The 20,810-nt window shown below is 35.7% G+C and overlaps 1 protein-coding gene across 1 annotated transcript in view; it reads right to left on the bottom strand.

Annotated features, from left to right (window-relative positions):
• Positions 1-548: 548 nt before the first annotated feature.
• LOC150084997 (adipocyte plasma membrane-associated protein-like) overlaps positions 549-20,810 on the bottom strand; it is a 36,320-nt gene continuing 16,058 nt past the window's right edge. The window contains exons 3-9 of the mRNA XM_090375701.1: positions 19,848-19,963; positions 17,649-17,738; positions 14,019-14,135; positions 10,122-10,296; positions 9,376-9,510; positions 7,138-7,411; positions 549-1,226 (exon numbers count right to left, since the gene is read on the bottom strand). Of these exons, the coding sequence (XP_090231827.1) occupies positions 1,026-1,226; positions 7,138-7,411; positions 9,376-9,510; positions 10,122-10,296; positions 14,019-14,135; positions 17,649-17,738; positions 19,848-19,963 (1,108 nt within the window). The 3' untranslated portion in view covers positions 549-1,025. The remainder of the gene's footprint in view (positions 1,227-7,137; positions 7,412-9,375; positions 9,511-10,121; positions 10,297-14,018; positions 14,136-17,648; positions 17,739-19,847; positions 19,964-20,810) is intronic.

Below are 20,810 nucleotides of genomic sequence, written 5' to 3'. Positions count from 1 at the left end.
TCAAATATACAGTGATAATATGTAAAACTTTTGTCCTCCGCCATCTTGGGAATGAGCAATTTATTCAATTTCTGGGATACTATCTTGTGAAGAGTAATGTACGCGTCATCTATTGGTTTCGCTTGCACATGACAGGTAGCGAAATTCATTTTTATGCATATTAAATAAAATGCCGATACCCTTTGTCAGATATTCACTGCGAAATACCATATTTTTAACGCATCATTCAAGCTATTCCTACTATCTGTAAGTCACAGGAGATAATGCTTGCCTTAATCAGATATTGCATGCTTTCATTCTGTGTTAAGCAAGCGGCAGTGGCATCTCCAGCTGTAAGATACACACAAAAGTGGCATGGAACTTGACAGGCCCTTTATTTCTTAAAAAAAAAAATAAAATTTATTCTGCTTGGCCTTTTCATAATGAATTGAAATAATTTTTTTAATGAAGAATTTAAATTTGAAGATGTTTGTTCTTATTTTCAAAAAAAATAAGTTTAATTCTGCTTTAAAAAAAAAATTTTTTTTTCATTTTTGAATTCATTAAAAGCATGAAAAAACACGTGCTTTGCTAATTTCAATTAATACTTCTACATAAACAACATACACATCACTTCCAACACTACTCAAGTCCGGTGAGCCTGTAAAGCTCTGTGCTGCCATTTAAAACCTAAACTTCTTATGGTGCATCATTGTGTACCTATAAAAGCATGTATGACTGGTACACATTAAAAATTTGTTGGAAGAGTGAAATCAGAATGAATAACAAAGCTTCACTGTCTTAAGTCAACATAAAATTATGAGGTGTGTTCTTTTGGCTAGTGTGAATTAGCAAAATGCCCATGGTGCAGACCTAATTTACAAAACCAGAAATAGGCAAATTAAAACTTGTGTATTTTGACCATAATGTCGATTTTCTCCAAATTGTTAGATAGTTATTGTGAATTCCCATAATTTTAATGCACATGTATTACATAATGAATTGAGCAACTTAAGTATAGCAATTGTATTTGGTAACAAATTCTATTATTCCAATTTTAATTTCCCTAAATAAGTATTTCGCCAAGAACCTAAATACAAAGAGTTTCCAAGTTCCAAAACTTCAGATATATGGCTAATTTTCCCATCAGGAGCATGCAGACTCTGTAAAATTTTGCCATTTTCACTTAACTCAAGAATTAGGCCATGAGCAGGAATGATATCAACGAAAAAGCGACCAGTTACAACCTGTAAAAAATGGTAAAATTTAGCTTTTTACAAAAACTTTTTGAAACAACTTATTAAAGAAGGTACACAGCTCATTCATTCTAAACAACAAAACATCCCACCTAATTAACCAGCAAGATCAGGATATTTTTGATATGTTGTAAGATTTCCATGGGCACTGTTCTTCTGAACTGGCTTCTATAATTCCCACTATCTCTTTCAAAACAGTCCGAACACGTGCAGCCAACATCCATTTACTGTCCAACTTCAAAACTCACAGAACCAACTTTTTGTCTTCCTCGTTTATTCATTTATTCATGGTTCAGAAAAAAGCTAAAAATACTTCTCTGATTTCTTCCCTCAGTACACTGATCAACCATACTGTCAAGCAGAGAAAGCACAAAATTAATTTAATGATCACTCCAAGTAGAGTGATCATTAAATTTGTTTCAAAGATCAACACATCTTGATCTGCAAAATCGTGTAACATAATGTAGGCTACCATACTGCTCCCACCCATCACCACTACAGAAAAGTGTAAAAAAGCAGCCAAAGCCAACCAACCTCCACATTCCTCAATCATATTAGCAGTCACCATTTTCCCCAAATGGCTGGCTCTCTTCAAGCCATTTGGGGAAAATGGTTCTCTCAAGGCCAGCCCACCATTCCCAGACAATCATCTATAATTATCAACAGCAGACAAGCTAGGTATACTCCACAGCTAGAAATGGACTTGATTTTGGTTTGATTTGGATTTTATTGGTGCATTAGCAACTAAGGCTATAATATGCCCTAGAAATGGACAACTCACAGCAATAGAACAGGAGGTTGTTCCAGCTGACTGGAACAACCTCCTGTCCTTACTGCTAGAGTCAAACTTGGCTACTTCCAAACTTGCTGCTAAAGCCAGTTTGGAAGTAGTCCATTTTAGATATGGCCTAATCTGATGCTCTAATTCATCCCACAAGTGTTGAGAGATTGAGATCCATGCCCTGAGCCAGCCAGTTCAACTTTTCAACATCCAATATGACATGAAGTATTGTGCTGATAGCAAGTATTTTTGTGACAAATGGGCACTACCACTAATGGACCAAGTCCAAAATAGCTCCATACCATCAAACCACCTCCATTAAACTTCAAGAAGACACTTCAGTAGGAAACACTCTACTGACAAACCCAAACAATCCATCAGAACAAAGCATTGCGTAACAAGACTGTCACTCCATAGCATCCTCTTCTAAAGTTCACTCCAAGAACTACTCTCTATGGTTCATCAAACACATTCTAAAAGTTTGAGGCCATTAAATTTTCTTTTTTTTTGTTAAGGTATCACTTATCTTACTGCCTCCGTATCGTGTGGTCAGGAGTAGGAGTGCTGTAGCACACTCTCTTTGAGTAGACCAGGGTTCGAGCCCCTGAATGCTAAATATGGTCAATCTGCAAACCCACACTGGACCAGCAAGGCAGATCAGATTATGGTCCATTTTCCTCAACGTGAATTGTTGAGGAGGCTTCCATAATGGCTGTAGTTTACCTTTTTTTTTTTTTTTTTTAATCACTTATCTTTGAAAATCTACCACAATGGATGTTGAGAGGTTCAGTCAAGTCATAGTTGCACGTGCAGAAAGGTTACTCATGTGGCATCAGTCCATAATTCATTTCACAAATATACGTGGTCTCAATTCTAATCTCAACGATGTCCATTTCCACTTGCAGTCTGCCAAACCCCATGTACCTTTTCCGACAGAATCTCAGTGCTCGGTTGATTCAACTACCGCTCATCTCAGTTGCCCAAATTATTCGCTGTATGATTCCTTTCGTCTCAGAGGTGGTACTTGTGCACATGTCCATTCCGATATTCCCTGTCAGAGACTTGGCTTCTTATGGTTAGAAGCCCATACTGGCTTCTAACATAATGCTGCTAAACATTATCATACATTTGTTTAACAAAATCATACTTCATCAATATGTGACAACAGCAGTTGTACTGGACAGTTTTACATTACATTTGTTTCTCTCCATATCCCTTTTATATATATATATATATATATATATATATATATATATATATATATATATTCTAGCACCATTTTTTCTTATATAAATATAAGAAAAATGGTGCTAGGAAGGAATTAATTTTTTTTTAAATGATTAATGCACATTTATGATTTACACTAAGTGATCCATACATTTCTTCTCCCCAACTCTCTTTTCTTCCTCTTTGTTGCCTTTCTTCTTGCTCGTTATTTCCTCAAACATGATTGTCTCAATAGTATCCCATCCCTTCTACAGGGATGGGATACACTTAAATAGAAAGGGTGCAAGAATGTTTGCTGATGCTATCGAGGCAATGTTAGGTGGGTCGGAAAACTGCTAGATTGGGGGGATACAAGGACTAATAGATTAACAGTAGCCACTGGCAGAGGTGAAAGTGATTCTTGCACTGCTTCTATTGGAATGAGCCGCAGCCTGGAAAATAAGATGCAGGATATTTCAGAGACTGCTGGGAATCATTGGGGTACAAGTAAACACATGGGTTGTGTTAGGGTAGCTAAGAAAAAGAACAGGTGCATGTATACTTGTGTGTACACCAATGCTAGGAGTTTAGTAAATAAATTTGATGAATTTGAGGTATTGCTCAAAACATCAAAGGCAGATATTGTGGGGATTTCAGAGACGTGGTGTCACACAGATATAAGAAATGCAGAACTGGAATTTGGGGAGTACAATGTGTACAGAAAGGATAGACAGGATAGGAAGGGAGGAGGGGTTATGCTATTAATTAAGAAACACATAAAATCCAAGGAAGTGAAGCCAGTCGACATCGCTGGACAGTGCAGTGTCGAGTCAGTTTGGTGTGACATAAGCATTGGGAGATCAAAATTGAGAGTAGGAGTGTGCTATAGGCCTAATGACTCTGATGAGTATAATAAGAAACTGTTCGGAGAAATAGAGTGGGCCAGTAAATCAGAGAGTCTTATAATGGGGGATTTTAATTTCCCAGATATTGACTGGAATTTGGGGGCTGGTCACTCACACAGTAGCAAGGCTTTTGTGGATTTATTGGATGATTGTTTTCTACATCAGCATGTTCGGGAGGCAACTAGAGGGAGTAATACTCTTGATTTGATTATCAGTAGTGATTCTTCATGCATTCAGAATCTGCAGATAAATGAACCACTTGGTGGCAGTGATCACAGTGTGCTGAAGTGGGAGTTACTCAAAGAGGTAACTACCATTAGGGGTAAAGGGAAGGGGTATTGCTTTCGTAAAGGCGACTACAATGGACTGAGACAGTATTTAAATTCTATACAGTGGGATCAACTGATGATATTGCCAACAGCAAATTCAAAATGGGAAGCATTCAAAGAACTTATCGTGGAAGCTACTAGGCTTTACATACCAACTAAGAAATATTGTTCAAGGTTTAGGCCTAAATGGTTGTCAGATGAACTAATGAGGCATATGGCAGAGAAGAAAAATGCATGGGATACATACAAATTAACACGTGACACGGATGCCTATGATAGATACAAGTTGATCTGTAACCAAGTTACAAAGGAGGTTAGGCAGGCGAAGGCAGATTACGAGAGATCCTTGGCAAGGGATGCGAAGAAAAACAGCAAAGAGTTCTTTACTTATGTAAACTCTAGAAGGAAGGGGATGAATCAGATTGGTCCACTTGAGATCGATGGGTCAACTGTTGATGACCCTGCTCGGGTAGCTAACAAACTAAATGAATATTTTGCATCGACATTCACACATGAGGAGTTATTCAGCGAGGGGAATGCCAGAGGTGTATTCAACTCTAGCAGTAAGCTAGAGAATCTTGTAATAACTGAGAGCAAAGTGGAGGAGAAATTGTTGAAGATAAACACAAGAAAGGCACCTGGGGTGGATGGGATCTATCCAGTTATATTAAAGGAGGCAGCAAAGGAGGTAAGCAAACCCTTAGCCATAATTATGAGAGCTTCCTTGGACTCAGGGGAGGTACCCATTGACTGGAGATGTGCAAATGTGACCCCAATTCACAAAGGGGGATCAAAGGCTGACACAAGTAATTATAGACCTGTGAGTTTAACTTCTGTTCCCGGAAAATTAATGGAGGCACTGGTGAAAGAAGCACTGCAGGATCATCTAGACAAGACTTCAGTTATAGCTAGGACACAGCATGGTTTTGTTAAGGGGAAGTCTTGCCTGACCAATTTGATTGGATACTATGATGCAGTCACAAAAGAACTGGATGCAGGGAATAACTTTGATATTATATACTTGGATCTTAGAAAGGCTTTTGATACTGTTGCACATGGAAGACTGCTGCACAAATTGGAGCAGTGTGGCATTGGAGGCAAGTTGCTGCTATGGATAAAGGGGTGGTTGAGGGGGAGAAGACAGAGAGTGGTAATCAATGGACACTGCTCATCGTGGACTAATGTTATTAGTGGAGTCCCTCAGGGTTCAGTATTGGGGCCTTTATTGTTTTCTGTATTTATAAATGATATTGATGATGGTATATCAGGCTTAATGTCCAAGTTTGCAGACGATACAAAGGTTGGCAGGGTTGTCAAGGACACTACTGACACTATGCTGCTGCAACAGGATTTGGAAAGGTTGAGCAGATGGGCTTCGAGGTGGCAAATGAAGTTTAACATTGACAAATGTAAAGTACTACATATGGGAAACAGCAACCCCAGAGCAACGTATCAACTCTGTGGTACTACACTGACAGTGGTAGAGAATGAAAGGGACCTGGGGGTGGTGGTGCAGGCAGATATGAAGTTCTCTGAGCAGTGCAGACGAGCTGCAAGAGTAGCTCATGGTGTATTGTCAATGATATATAGAAATTTTTCTAGCAGGGATAAGGAGGTGATTATTCCCTTGTATAAGGCAATGGTCAGGCCACACCTAGAGTACTGTATACAGGCCTGGAGGCCTCATTTCAGGAAGGATGTAGAGCTGCTGGAACGAGTACAGAGAAGGGCAACTAGATTGGTGAATGGGACAAAGGGGTTCTCTTACGAAGAAAGGCTTAAGTTTTGCAAATTACAGTGTCTGGAAACTAGGCACCAGCGGGGTGATCTGATAGAGGTGTACAAAGCCTTGAATGGTTTGAGCATGCTCAATGCTGATGGGATTCTTCCTCTAGCTCAGAAAAATCACCTGAGAGGGCATAAATTCAAATTGAGGAAAGACAGATGTAGGATAGATGTGCGGAAATTTGCCTTTAGCCAGCGGGTGGTTGGTGGATGGAACAGACTTCCATCCCTTGTCGTGGAAGTTGATAGCCTAAATAAGTTTAAGGCTCAGCTGGACAGGTATTTCGAACGAACAGAGGGGTGAAGTGGAAGTGGTTATTTTTATTTATTTATGTTACTTTTTTTTTTTTTTTTTTTTTTTTTTTTTTGGCTGATGCTGCATAAGCTTGCTTTCTTGCATCAAATGCCTCTACTAATGCTAATGCTAATGCTAATAACATCATATGACAGTGTCTGTTACTGTCACATGGTGAGTTCACTTAAACTGATGATTCCATGCACTTTTAGGAATTGCCAAAGAAGCATTCTGCCTTGAAAGCTCCTCCATTTATGTATATTTCATTTTTTTTATCAGTTTTTAACTGGTTTCATTTATTTTATATATTATTTTTATTTAAATATATTTGCTTAGTCGATGGAAATGTTCTAATACTATAAGCAAATATAATTTTTCTTGGTCATTACTGCATGTTAACTTAACACCTACGTTGGAGTGCCAATCTTTATATTATGGAAGTCAATTTAACCCATATTGTAAAATTAAATGAATTATGACATTATCTTGGACATTCAAGATCAGTTAAGCTTCAGCAAATATAGTGCATTTATATGTATGTATAAAAAAAAAAAATTTTTTAAATTAACTTGAATGACAATAAGAAATAAAGCACACTAACCTCAAATGCTACTGCTCTGAAAGTGGGAAATGGAAGTAACTGTGATGTATACATTAGTGCAGATCCAGCCATATAAAGAGTCTTCATCAGGAACACTTTCACAAATGGGTATTCGGAAAGCCGATCATAAAGAGTTGGTGTGGAAGTTGTACGTGCTGAACTCACAGGAACCCAGTACCCTCCCCTTGCACTACGCCGTACATTGTCAGGTTCTCCTGGCAAATTCTGTGCAAGAATTTCCATATGTCCTGCTTTTTTACCCTTGATATAATACCTACATTACAAGATTTTTGGTAAATGATATAGTTATTTAAAAATATGCACCTAAAGAGTTGATATTGCCTATATAAAATCACAACTGGTTATCTTTAGGGAAAAAAAAAAAAAAAAAAGGATAAACATAAAAAATAATTTTTATTTTCCAAATAAGAGATTCTATATCATTAAAATCCTTAAATTCCAGTGCTTATAAACTGAAAGATTCTAGTACTACACAAGAATTACAAATGTGTACATTTATGATAAGTTCATATGTTGTAATGATGTAATTATGATTGTAAGAGTGATAAAGCTCAATATGTCCTACTACAGTTATTATTAAAATCTAAGAGGAAACCACATACCTTTATGTAGGACCGGAATTCTCTCAACCCTCACAGTCGAAGGGTTATGTTATTATACAAATAAATGTCCCTTATTTAATTAAAAATTAAATTAAAATTATATAAATAGATACGTATTAAAAGATTGTCATGTATTCAATTCTCATCCCCAACATAACACATCAAGAAAAAGCCTGGGGAAGCCGACAGCCATCAACACCCCCAAAAACCCAACCAATGTTGCATGCTAACATGAGAACTGAAAACAATTGTTGAATTAATCTTTAAGAAACATAAGATAAATGTACATCGAATTAAAATATCTAAAAACATAAAATTGTCTAAACTTCTTATAAGGGACCAACTTATTCGGGTAGATTCCGTGCTCATAAGAAGTAAAGTGTTTTTCGCGAATGATGTCCACCCTTTTGTATACATAAACTTATTGAATCCCTAATACGAAATTATTTATACTAACCAATGCTAATTGGTTATACTAACTTGGTTATGCTAATTGGTTATACAAATTTATACTAACCAGTGGCTTTGGTTAGGGCTAGAAGGGCATGTGCCTTGCTTGCTTTCCATGCTATCAATGACAGCCACATGTTCCTTTTTAATGAAGTGAAAGTTTTAAATACACCACAAGAATATATTAAGTTATTAATTGCTGAAAATGAGGTTAAATGCAAATTCCATTAATGTTCATAGGACTTACAATATTTCGGACTCGTGGACTTTTACGCACATGTGTGAACGGCAATTCACACATTGGTTAGTATAAATAATCTCGTATCAGGGATTCGAGAGGTTTATGTATACAAAAGGGTGGACATCATTCGCGAAAAACACTTTACTTCTTGTGCGCAGGAAATCTACTCAAATAAGTTTGGTCTCTTATAAGAAGTTTAGACAATTTTATGTTTTTAGATATTTTAATTTGATGTTGGTTTTGGTTTTTTTTTTTTTTTTTTTTTTTTTAGGAGCATTAGCAACTAAGGCCATATTGCTCCGGGATATGCGGTGGTCATTCCCTGACCTTTCCGCATCCTCCGTATTTGGTGGTGACGGGCTCGAACCCCGGTCTAATCAAGAAGCGTGTGCTACGCACTGCTGCTCCTTCCCACCTGGCTACGGAGGCGCCTTAATTTGATGTACATTTATTTATCTTATGTTTCTTAAAGATTAATTCAACAATTGTTTTCAGTTCTCATGTTAGCATGAGGCATTGGTTGGGTTTTTGGAGTATTGGTGGCTTCCCCTGGCTTTTCCTTGATGTGTTATGTTGGGGATGAGAATTGAATACATGACAATCTTTTAATACATATCTATTTATATAATTTTAATGTAATTTTTAATTAAACATGGGACATTTATTCGTATAATAATATAATCACATATTTCTTCAACTGTGAGAATTCCGGTCCTATATAAAAAGGTATGAGGTTTCCTCTTATAGTTTTTAATAGTTGTAATGATGTATATAAGAGGCTTGCATATGCATAAGTGTTGTTATTTTAATATTAACTTAGGAGACTTTACAAGAATTAGATTTATACTGAACCTATTTAAAATGCTTTCATTTTAACTGTAAGTACTTAACTAATGCTGGAAACAAAAATCACTTAATGCCTACCTGAGTATTCTGTGATTATTCCCTTCAGCCATAATAAGAGACTTTTTATCATGAGACATCTCCAATCCATTGGGAAAAGATAAATTATCAAGTAGAACTACAGTCTCATTTATTTTAAGATCATGTCTCAGCAGCCTAGGAAAATGTTAAAAATTACAAGCAGATTTCTAACCAAGAAATTTGTAACTTAACAATGATTAATGTAAGAACTATATGCAGTGTAAAATACAATTTTGTTGTAACAAAAACTAATACAGCCCGCAATAGCATATTTGATGCCACATAAATCTCGGGAAGTGCATTTTGATGTGCCATAATTTTTAGAATTTGAGAAATAACATTACTTTTGGGCTGAGCTGTAAATCAGAACAAAACTCAATTTTAGCAAACGTTTATTCCATATACATAAACTAACATCAACACAAGCAAAAAAATAAATAAAAATGTATATCAACTTTAAACAAAATTGAGCATTGCTGTTAATAGCCCAGATTTCAATCAGCATGCCAACAAAACCAAGCAGTTAATTTCATGTGCCTTACTTTTTACACCACTTGTATATTGACTATTTAAGAATGATCACCTATATGCATTACAGCATAGCACTTGAGTGCTATGCCCAAACATTCACTACATCTAATGCAACAAACATGTTATAACAAGAAAGGCTGTATGCCACTAACCTATACACCTCTAAAAATATTCAAATATCCATTTATATATATGAACATTTCAAAAATACCTACCTTCCACTGGTATCATGTTCGATAATACTGTACACCACTTGGCTCAGAAGCCATTTGGTGCTAGATTCGGTAAAATAGACCAAACCATTTTCTTCATCAATTACTAAGTCATTAAGGAATTCCAATTTTTTCCCTTCCACTGATACATAACTTGGAAGAAGTTGCTCAGACTTCCCTATAAAATATATATACAGTACAAATTTATTTTTAACCACTATAAGTTATAAATGTAAGATTCATAACCATAAAATTTCACTATAATCTTAGTTTGTGATGACAACCTAAAAACTCATTTAGCAAAAAGGTAAGCAGCAGCCATTATCAATCCACTGCTGGATGGAAGCCTCCCCAACAATTCACATTGAGGAAAATGGACCATAATCTGCCACATTGGTCCAGTGCGGGTTGGCAGATCAACCATATTTAGCAGTCAGGGGCGGGCTTGAACCCTGGTCTATTCAAAGAGTGTGTGCTAGTGCACTCCTACTCCTGACCACTCGGCTATGGAGGCCAGATTTTAGCAACTAACTGTGCACTAATAAATAGATTAGGAGCATGTCCAGTTCTTGAATATGATAGGTAGACAGGGCATACAAGAAAAACAGAAAGGAAGGAGGGATTACGTTTTTAATAGCAAATCAGATTCAGGAAAAGCATATCCAATCAATGAGAACTGTCAATATTAAGTCAATGAAGTGTGATACACAATAAGTAAATGGAAAAGAGTGATGTTAAAGTAAATCTACAAACCAAATGAGTCTGTAGACATCCTTGTATCATTTGTAACAGACAAATTTTCTGTTTACACTCTAGGATGGCAACATTGGAGCAGAGAAATTCACCAAGTAGAGACTATAAAAATATTACTGTATTAATAATATTGTGGATTCAAATACATGGAATATGTGACTTTGTGCTTTGAGCCTGACCATTTGGCTATAGTTGTGCCTTAAATGAAATGGGGCAATAGATATGAATGTATTATCATGGGACTAATTTTTCAGAGCTCAGACGAAATTGTTGTGGGAAGGGGAGGGGTGTTGCTCACATGGCCACATATTTTGGGATCAGTTAGATGACTGCTTATACCAATATGTTAGATATGCCACATGGAAGAACCATATTCTTGGCCTCTTTTTACTAAATATTCAAGTAATACTGAAAACTTTTTACATTAAAGAACTATTATAACATAGTGTTCAATTCACTTTACAGTTATCTTTTTAGATTTGTGGGGCACATCTAAAAAAATAACTGTTGCTGAGAGTTTTAATTGTCATGGCATTAAACATTACTTGCTTGAATTGTATTCAATATAAATAGTTGGTGAATCTAACAAGTAAAAAAGAAAGGTAAACTGCAGCCATTATCAATCCACTGCAGGATGGAAGCCTCCTCAACTCATGTTGAGGAGGCTTCAATTCATGTTGAAGGAAATGGACCATAATCTGCCACACTGGTCCAGTGCAGGTTGGCAGATCGACCGTATTTAGCAGTCAGAGGCTTGAACCCCAGTCTACTCAGAGCACGTGCTACAGCACTCCTGCTCTGACCACTCAGCTACAGAGGCTGTCTAATCTAAACAAGTACAAATACTAAATAGGAAATGTGCATCTTTTTATCCCTTTTTAACACTTTCACTGCTGGCTTTTTCAGGCAACCATTTCTACCTGGGACTGAGTCGATCTGGATTGGAAAAGGCAGAAACATTTTTGAGCTTTCTTCTCACTATGACTGAATTAATCAGCCCCTGGTGAAGTTTGCTTGACAACAATATCCAGTTTTTCTTCTGTCAAAGTGGAAGAAAAAGTTCTAAAAATAGGGTGGTTTTTTCTGCAATTGGATTAAAATCTGAAATCACATATTTGATTCAAAAAACAGCAAACATATTAAAGAGTTATTTCAAGCCTAATCCAATCTGGATAACTGATAAGTTTTGAAGTTGGTAATAGAAAAAAAAAACAAAAAAAAAAACACAGGGTCATATTATCAACAGAGACTGACAAGTATAAATGAACCAATAAAGTTATTTGAGATGTAAGGCAAGCTGAATCAGACTTTTTTTTTTTTTTTTTTTTGGTTTTTTTTTTTTTAGGAGCATTAGCAACTAAGGCCATATCACTCCAGGAATATGCGGTGGTCATTTCCTGACCTTTCCGCATCCTCCATATCTGGTGGTGACGGGCTCGAACCCCGGTCTAATCAAGAAGCATGTGCTACGCACTGCTGCTCCTTCCCACCTGGCTACGGAGGCGCCTTGAATCAGACCAAAAAAGGCTTTAGCAAAGAGGGGAAAGGTATTATAAGGTTGCATTTTTTAATTCTTACAAAATTTATAATTAAAAAAATGTTTTGAATTTAAGAGACCCACAGGACCTTGTGATTCCAAGGCTGGCTATAGGCAAATGAATTTATAAAATAATCCACCATTTATGCAGGGGGGCACCCCGTGATTTCAAAATGCTTGCATTTTGTACAGAAATTATGTACAAAATGATATACCGAAAACTATTTTCTTTACAATTATAAATTTTCTGCTTATACTCAGGGCTGGCCACACAAGGTTACAGGATTTTTGTAGACGTCCAATAATCTTAATATCTGATGAATCTGACACTGTGATTAGACTATTTTGTTGCAATGCTAATTTTTCACAAAAAAATCCAGCTACAAAGTATCACAATAAATCTATGCAGAAAGCAAAGTTCAGAAAAAAAGTTCATAAATAAGGTCAAGCTTAAAATTATCTGCATCAAAATTTTGTATTCATAAACTGAGAAATTAATGCACTATTGTTCAACTTTCATTTGCAATCATTGCCCAAATGTTCCATAAAATTTTCCAAAGTCACTTACCTACATTTCGATATAACTTAAAATAAAATACTCAGTATACTACATTAAAATTTTCATTATGTAATTAATTTCAAGTATTTTGTTTCGAGTCATGAAGATACAAAGACTTTTTTTGTATTGAAAACAAATAAATAAAGTGTATACAGATATAAAATCAGTTGAAGAGCATTTAATTACTATATTCAATACAACATTGAAGGTTTAGGCACTATGACCAATAGTCCCAGCAGAACAATAAGAAACAACTTTGCAACATGACCTAAACTTCATTAGTGGGATATGCGCACTGCAGTAGGTAGCATTCTCCAAAACCCAAGTTCAACTGCTAAACTTGAAAATTACACTGCACAACTCTACAAAACCCCTTTCCACTGTTCCACGATCCATTGCTAATGGGCAATGCACCACTCCAAATGGCATTTAGCATTTTTTGCCATTATGTGGGACTTGTAAAATGAGCTCACCTATAAAAACCAAACTCGTATAAAGTGCACACGTACATATGAAACTGTGCTCAGGATTTTATGAGAAAATTTTTGTGGATGATCTATCCACCATCTTCGGGGTGGTTGCATCACCCTCTGTCTTCCATCTTTTCATAATGTTGGCTACTGTGGTTTCAGAACATTCAAAAAGTCTGTTGCAGCAAGTACTAACAGAGCAATCAACAATCACACGCTCTGTGATGTGTGGGAGGGAGGGAGGTGTTTTTAATGCTTTTAGTAACTTATGATTTTATTTACAGTGTTTATTTTCAAATTCTCCCTTACCATATCTAGTAATAAAGAAACTGATGACACTTCGGATAGCACAAGCAAAATAACATAAAAGTGAAAACTTTTCTTAAAAACATTTACAGTAACAAGCACAACTTCACTCACATAATTTTTCATAATTTCTGATCTCAATTTAAAAGTAAATTGAGAAACTGAAGACAGGCCTTTCACCCCAAAAATCAAATATAGCATTACTCACTTTTATCTGAATATTAAAATTATTTAAAAAAAAAAAAAAAATTTTTTTAACCAAAATGCCAACTTACCATTATTTACATCGACAACATAATAACCATGATAGGCATCCACTACATGAAGAAAACCATCCTTATCAAACTTCATTCCCAGCGGACGTCCACATATATTTTCTTCCCACTGCCCATCTAATAAAACACGAACAAGAGTTCTTTTAACTAAATCAGGAATCTAATATGTATAAGATTTAGATCTAAAAAGTCTCAGACTGCAGGAAAAGTTCACAGTACACCAACCAAAGTTGTGTAGCAACATCATTACATAACGTCTCATATTGTGAATTCCTTCACAGCAAGTTGCCTATCTCATACCTTGAATAAGTACAGCTTTCCCAATAAAGAAGAATAAATAACAATAGTCTTCTCCAATGGAGACGTGTTACTTATTCGAGGTATGAGATAGGAAATTTGTTGTGAAGGAATTACAATATGAGATGTTACAAAATTATGACACTAGTTGGTTTACTGTGTACAGAAATGATAACATTAATGCACTAACTTATATGACACTAAAGATAGGAATTAATTCTAGTTTGTCATAAAAAAATTTAAACAGTATGAAATACTGAATGCAATGAATTGTACTTGAGGGATATTAAAAGTAACTGGGTTACTATCGAAACTCTTCACTGAACTTGAATATTATGTTAAAATCAGTTCAGCATGTTAATAACAGAAAGAAATTAAACAACTGGCAAAATCATATACAAAGTCTCCATATCTATTTTGCTAAAAGAAAGAAAAACGAGGAAGATTCAATAATATAATGGAAGTCATTTATTTGTTATTTGGTTTTTTTTAGGAGCATTAGCAACTAAGGCCATATTGCTCCGGTGCGGTGGTCATTCCCTGACCTTTCCGCATGCTCCGTATTTGGTGGTGACAGGCTCGAACCCCGGTCTAATCAAGAAGCGTGTGCTACGCACTGCTGCTCCTTCCCACCTGGCTACGGAGGCGCCTAATGGAAGTCATACATTTAATGAAAACTTAAACATGGGATTCTACATGAGCACCATCAATATTTCTGCAGAGCTCAAATCTCTCAACAGCATTGCAAAACACATTGTGGAGCATCTTGTATTATTTTCATAACTTCCACAACAATGCAAATACATAAACCTTGCAAATCTACAAGATTCTTGGTTGATAGATGTTTTATTTTGTAAATCCACATGTAAATAAATTCAAGAGCATCAAGTCTGAAGAATGAGCCACTCGAGGTCTGCTCCCATCACATCCTATCCACTGTTTTGGAACTCTTTCATTCAGACTTTCTCTTCAAAAAGTGCTGTTATCTCTTTTTTATTTTATTCTTATCAATTGGTTCCTGAATTGTATCCTTAACAGTCAGTTTCATTATCTTACCCACCACAGAAGTCCAAATAAGACCAGAACTAACTACAGCTCCTGAGTAAAAAAAGCTTTTATAGAGAATTCCTTCAGTTTACAATGGGAAATGAACTACAGAACCTTTATTCAAATGGCTGAAAAGTAGTAAGTCATTATACCTTCATGGATGAATATATTATTATTATTGTTGTTGTTGTTGTTGTAGGGTTTAAGAGCATTAGCGAGTAAGGCCATATTGTCCAAGTATACTGTCCGTAAATTGCACATACTCTTTGGTCAATTTTCTGTTTTGCTGGATGGAAAACCCAAGTTTCCAGGAGAAAAAGCCATGCTACCCTTGCCCGAGATCAACTAACTCGGCCATGCTATGAAAAAGGCCCGTAAAAATTCCTCACATTGACAGGACTCAAAATCGCTGTTCTCCCCACCCGGTATGGGGAGCACAGCAATTCTTCCAACTGTGCTACCCACAGGGTATGAATGTATTATATGGAATGGTATGATATACAGTAACAAGCTCACATGTGTGAAGAAGTATAACCATAATATAACAAGACTGATTTTGTGCAGCTTCTTTAGGATGACAATGAAAGGAACATTGCCTACAGAGATATGTTTCGTCATGCATCAGCAACATTCATACTGGTAAACTGGTTAAATAGCATACAAGCAACAATGCATCAAACCCAAACAATCAAGCATGCATTAAATTAATCTACTACTTTTTCACAGCATGGCTTTTTCTCCTGGAAATTATAAGAGTGGGAAGTGGTACATGTTTTTTAACTCTACACTGCAAAAAAAAAAAAATCAGCAGTTTCCAGACCAAAGAGAATTAAATTATGTGAAGCTAAGAAATTCCACAAGCGAGACAACTAACCAGGAGCGGATTAAGGTCGGTTGAGGCCCCGGGCGCAGAAGAAAATATTGGGCCCCTTAAAAAAAAGAGAGACAGGGAAAATAAAAATACATGTTAACCAATTTTTTAAATAAACAAAAAAGTTATGTACTATTAATGTTTTATTTCCAATAAAATTTGAATATAATATATGTATAATATAATTAATAATAGCATAATAATAATCACAAAGTTTTGAACTAATATGTTCAACTAATTTGTTGGGGTTTTGCGTGGGCCCTTCAGAAGTCGGGGCCCAGGGCGCACGCCTGGTGTGCCCGCCGTTAAATCCGCCTCTGCAACTAACCTTAAACTAAGTTTATGGGGATAATATTGCATCTAGGGCAAGAGTTTAACTATTTGAAAGAGGGCAGGAACGACTTGAAGATTCCAAAAACTTGCTATTCTTTTTCAAATCAGTTATTGACTGATTAAGTAATAATCAAATTTCTTTGAAATCAACAATGTGAAAAGATACTTTGTGAGTTTCACTTTTTTTTTCTCTCTCCTTCAATAATCTAAATCAGAAATCTTTTACATGTCACCCATGGTGATGTTGATAAATCCTTGTGGGATTTCCTCAAAAAATCAAAATCCCGAGCTATTACCTACTGAGAACAACAATGATGATCGAATGCAAAGAAACTGATTATTCCACATAAAACCAATATAAATATGAGACAATAACCTCATATCCATTGGATACTTTGATTTGCATCTTAAAAGCTCAAGGCATTCTCTGGTTTCACATACTTGTGAGGCAATATTTTCACATTAACAAGCATTTACACAAGTACCATGTTTAAGACTACAAGAACTATGTATATATATAAAGTGCTGTTAGCATCATAATACACAGCCATTTCTGAATAAACAGAAAATTTTTAAGGCGGCATCGTTTTAGGTTCTCAGATAGGTACCACCACCCAGACGGCACCAAACGGTGCCGTCTGGGTGGTGGTACCTATCTGAGAATAAGTAACATTAGTCTTCTCCTTAAGTGAAGCGTTACTTATTCGAAGTAGTGCAATATCATGGCAACTCGTTGTGAAGGTATTCACAATATGAGATATAACCTAAAACGATGCCGCCTTAAAAATTTTCTGTTTATTCAGAAATGGCTGTGTATTATGATGCTAACAGCACTTTATATATACATAGTCCAAATTTGTTCGCAGCTTGAGGCTCTAGCCCTAAATGCGCCTTAGACTACAAGAACTCTAAAAATATGAAATATTAAAATATCAGAGAATATTAAAATAGCAAATGTCCTAAAACAGACTTAACAGTACGTTTTTATTATTATAATTTTATTTCATGTCAACTGTTATAAAAAAGTTGTTTACTAGATTTTGTTTCAAAGTACAGTATAATGCCTATACGTGTGCACTTACCACATGTTTTGCCAAGCCTTATAATTGGTGATAGTTTATCTCCTGTAATACGAACAATTGTGCCATCAGCAGTTCCTGTATAAATGCTACCTGTCATTAAAAAAACAGAAAATTATTTTAAGAATATGTTAATTCCTTTTATTTTAAATGAATACATACTATTTTTCTTCCAAAATTAGCAATATCATGTACAATATCAGACATGAGACAATGACCTGACTCATGTACTTGGATATCAGGAAGGCTTTTGATACTGTTGCACAAAAAAGACTGCTGTACAAACTAGAGCAATGTGGCATTAAGGGCAAGTTACTGCTATGTATAAAGGGATGGTTAAGTGGAAGATGATAGAGAATGGTTATCAATAGGCACTGCTCTTCGTGAACTAATGTTCACAAAGAGCAATGCTTTATGAAGTTCATGAAGAGAAGTGGAGTCCCCAGGATTCAGTGCTGAGTCCGTTGTTGTTTTCAATATTTATTAATGATATCGATGAAGGTATATCAGGCTTAATGTCTAAGTTTGCAGATGATACAAAGGTTGGCAGAGTGGTTAAAGACAATGATTACAGCATGCTGCTGCAACAAGATGTAGAAAAATTAGGTCAATGGGCTGAGAAATGGCAGTTGAAGTTTAACATTTACAAATGCAAGGTACTGCATATGGGTAGTAGTAATCCCAGAGGAACGTACCAACTGTGTGGTACTACACTCAGGGTAGTATAAAATGAAAAAGTCCTGGGGATAACTGTACAGTAAGATATGAAATTCTGAACAGTGCAGACATGCTGCCAGGACAGCTCATTGGGTTTTGTCAATGATATACAGAAACTTTACTAGCAGGAATAAGGAGGAGATTATCCCTTTGTACAAGGCCATGGTTAGGCTGAGTATTGTATACTGGTCTGGAGGGCTCACTTTAGGAAGGGTGTAGAGCTGCTGGAACAAGTACAGAGAAGGGCAATGAGATTGACGAGGGAAACAAAGAGATGCCCTTACCAAGAAAGGCTTCAGTTCTGCAGACTGCGGCATCTGGAGACTACACACCTGCATGGTGATCTGATTAAGGTGTGCAAAGCTTTGAATGGTTTGAGCAAGCTCAATGCTGATGGGATTCTTCTTGCTGAGTCTACACACATGAGGAAGCATAAATTCAAGATGAAGAAGGATGGTTGCAGAATAGATGTACAGTAGTTTTCCATCAACAGCAGGAGGTTGATTGTTGGAACAGGTTTCCATTTGTTGTTGTGGAAGTGGATTGTTTTAATAAATTCAAGGAAGAACTAGACAAATTCTTGGAGAGTATGTATGGATGAAGTGTGTAGTGTTTTTTTTTTTTTTTTGGCTGATGCTGTATAAGCTTTCTCTCTTGCATTATCTGTTACTACTACTACTGAAGTTTTGACCTAAAACTATTCACAGTTTCTGTGCTTTCAAATTGTGGGCATTAGCTTACTCTTGAGTTTCAAATATTAATTTTTCTCTTCAACTCCAGCTCTTATATTTCACCTGCCGATTTTTTCTTCACTGTAATCTGTACCTTCTGCCTACTTTCATTTGTTCACTTGAACATTTCTGACCAAATGAATCATTGACCTTTTAACAATAATGGGCAACACAAGTTCAAAACTAGCTATAGCTTCACTGACATACTAAAGCAATTCAATTCAATTCTCCTTTTGATAATTCAGTAAATCAAACAGTGCTCGTTCACTGAGAAACTTTATTCAACCCCAGCACTTATACAGGAAAGGGTTATATTTTCTTAATAAGTATTCTTCAAAGTATACTTTTTTTATCAGCCATGTCCATAGGCAAATGATCCAGCCTACGCTGCTTTCTTCCAAATGTGGGAAAAACTGCAAAATTATTAATGACAAAAAGCTTTTATGGCAAGTTTGAAAGCAAAAGAAAAATTCTCAATATGTTTCAACTTAATTAAGCTATAAATTAACAACCATTATTATTACAAAGCCTAAGCTTGCATTTTCATATATATCTACATTTTCATTTACTAATATCTGTAAACATGTCTTTTTTCTTTCACTGAATTATTTCTTCAGTAAAGGCAAGAAAAATTCAAATTATGGCTTAAATTTGCGTACTGAAGAAAGTAGTAACATTGAGCAGAAATGTAAAAATACCACATTGATCATCGCAACCAGACAACAGATACAAGTAAAACAAATAAATTTCTCACCTTTGTGAATTGCTAAGGATTCTGGCCATATCAACTGTCCTTCAAATAATTTTTGAACCTTACTTAGACGTTCATTAACAGATAACTCATTATCAAATGAAGTTGGTAATGGCACACTGAAAAAAAAAAAAAAAAAAAAAAAAAAAAAAACAGCTCATGTATAATATGTGGAAAAAAAAAAAGTATATAAAAATACTTGAATATTAGATATTGATGACAACATGATTTCCTTTAAAAGCTATTATTTTTTCAAAATGCATAAAAGAATATACTTTATAATGTAAATTTTTAATCCTAGTATGCTACAGCTGTTTGGATTGATAAATTTTGACAGATCAGTAATTACGACATTATAGGCAGGAGGAGGATTCTACAAACTTGTTCAATGAAGAAATACCAAAAAGGTGCACAAAGATGGTACCACTTTTGTTGTCCAATGTAATGAAAAAAAAAAAGATCATGGTAACACTGGATAGTTTCTTTTGCAACCTCCAATTTCTTTAATAGCATTGCATGCTCGTGCCTAGTCACTTTGGGTTGTTTCATGATATACTTGTGCATTATATAAACATAAAGTAATGCTTTATTGGTTTTAAGGTTATCCTGATTTTCATGCTGTATATAAAACAAACCACCAGGAAACAAATAAGCAAAGGATAAGTCTAGCACTATGTGCTGTTGTCATCCATAAAGTAGCCATCATCTTTGGGATAAAAATGTGATATTGCAGGATGCAATAGATCTGATACAAAATTCAGGTACCTCCGATGACATTCAACCTTACACCAGTATCAATGGACCCAGTCTGTGCCAAAAAAAAATCATTACTCACACCATCATACCACCTGCAGATACTTGGATCATCTTAACAAGGTAGGCACAGTCCATCACTTTGTGAGGTTGTTGCCACACTCTCTGCCTACAATCAATGCAAAACAGTCTACTGGAATTCATCTGACAACA

This window comes from Mastigoproctus giganteus, chromosome 6 (assembly GCF_048544385.1).
Source record: "Mastigoproctus giganteus isolate SK-2022 chromosome 6, ASM4854438v1, whole genome shotgun sequence".
Classification (NCBI taxonomy): Eukaryota; Metazoa; Arthropoda; class Arachnida; order Uropygi; family Thelyphonidae; genus Mastigoproctus; species Mastigoproctus giganteus.
The sequence above is the reverse complement of the archived record's forward strand: the minus strand, read 5'-3'. Positions and strand labels throughout refer to the sequence as shown.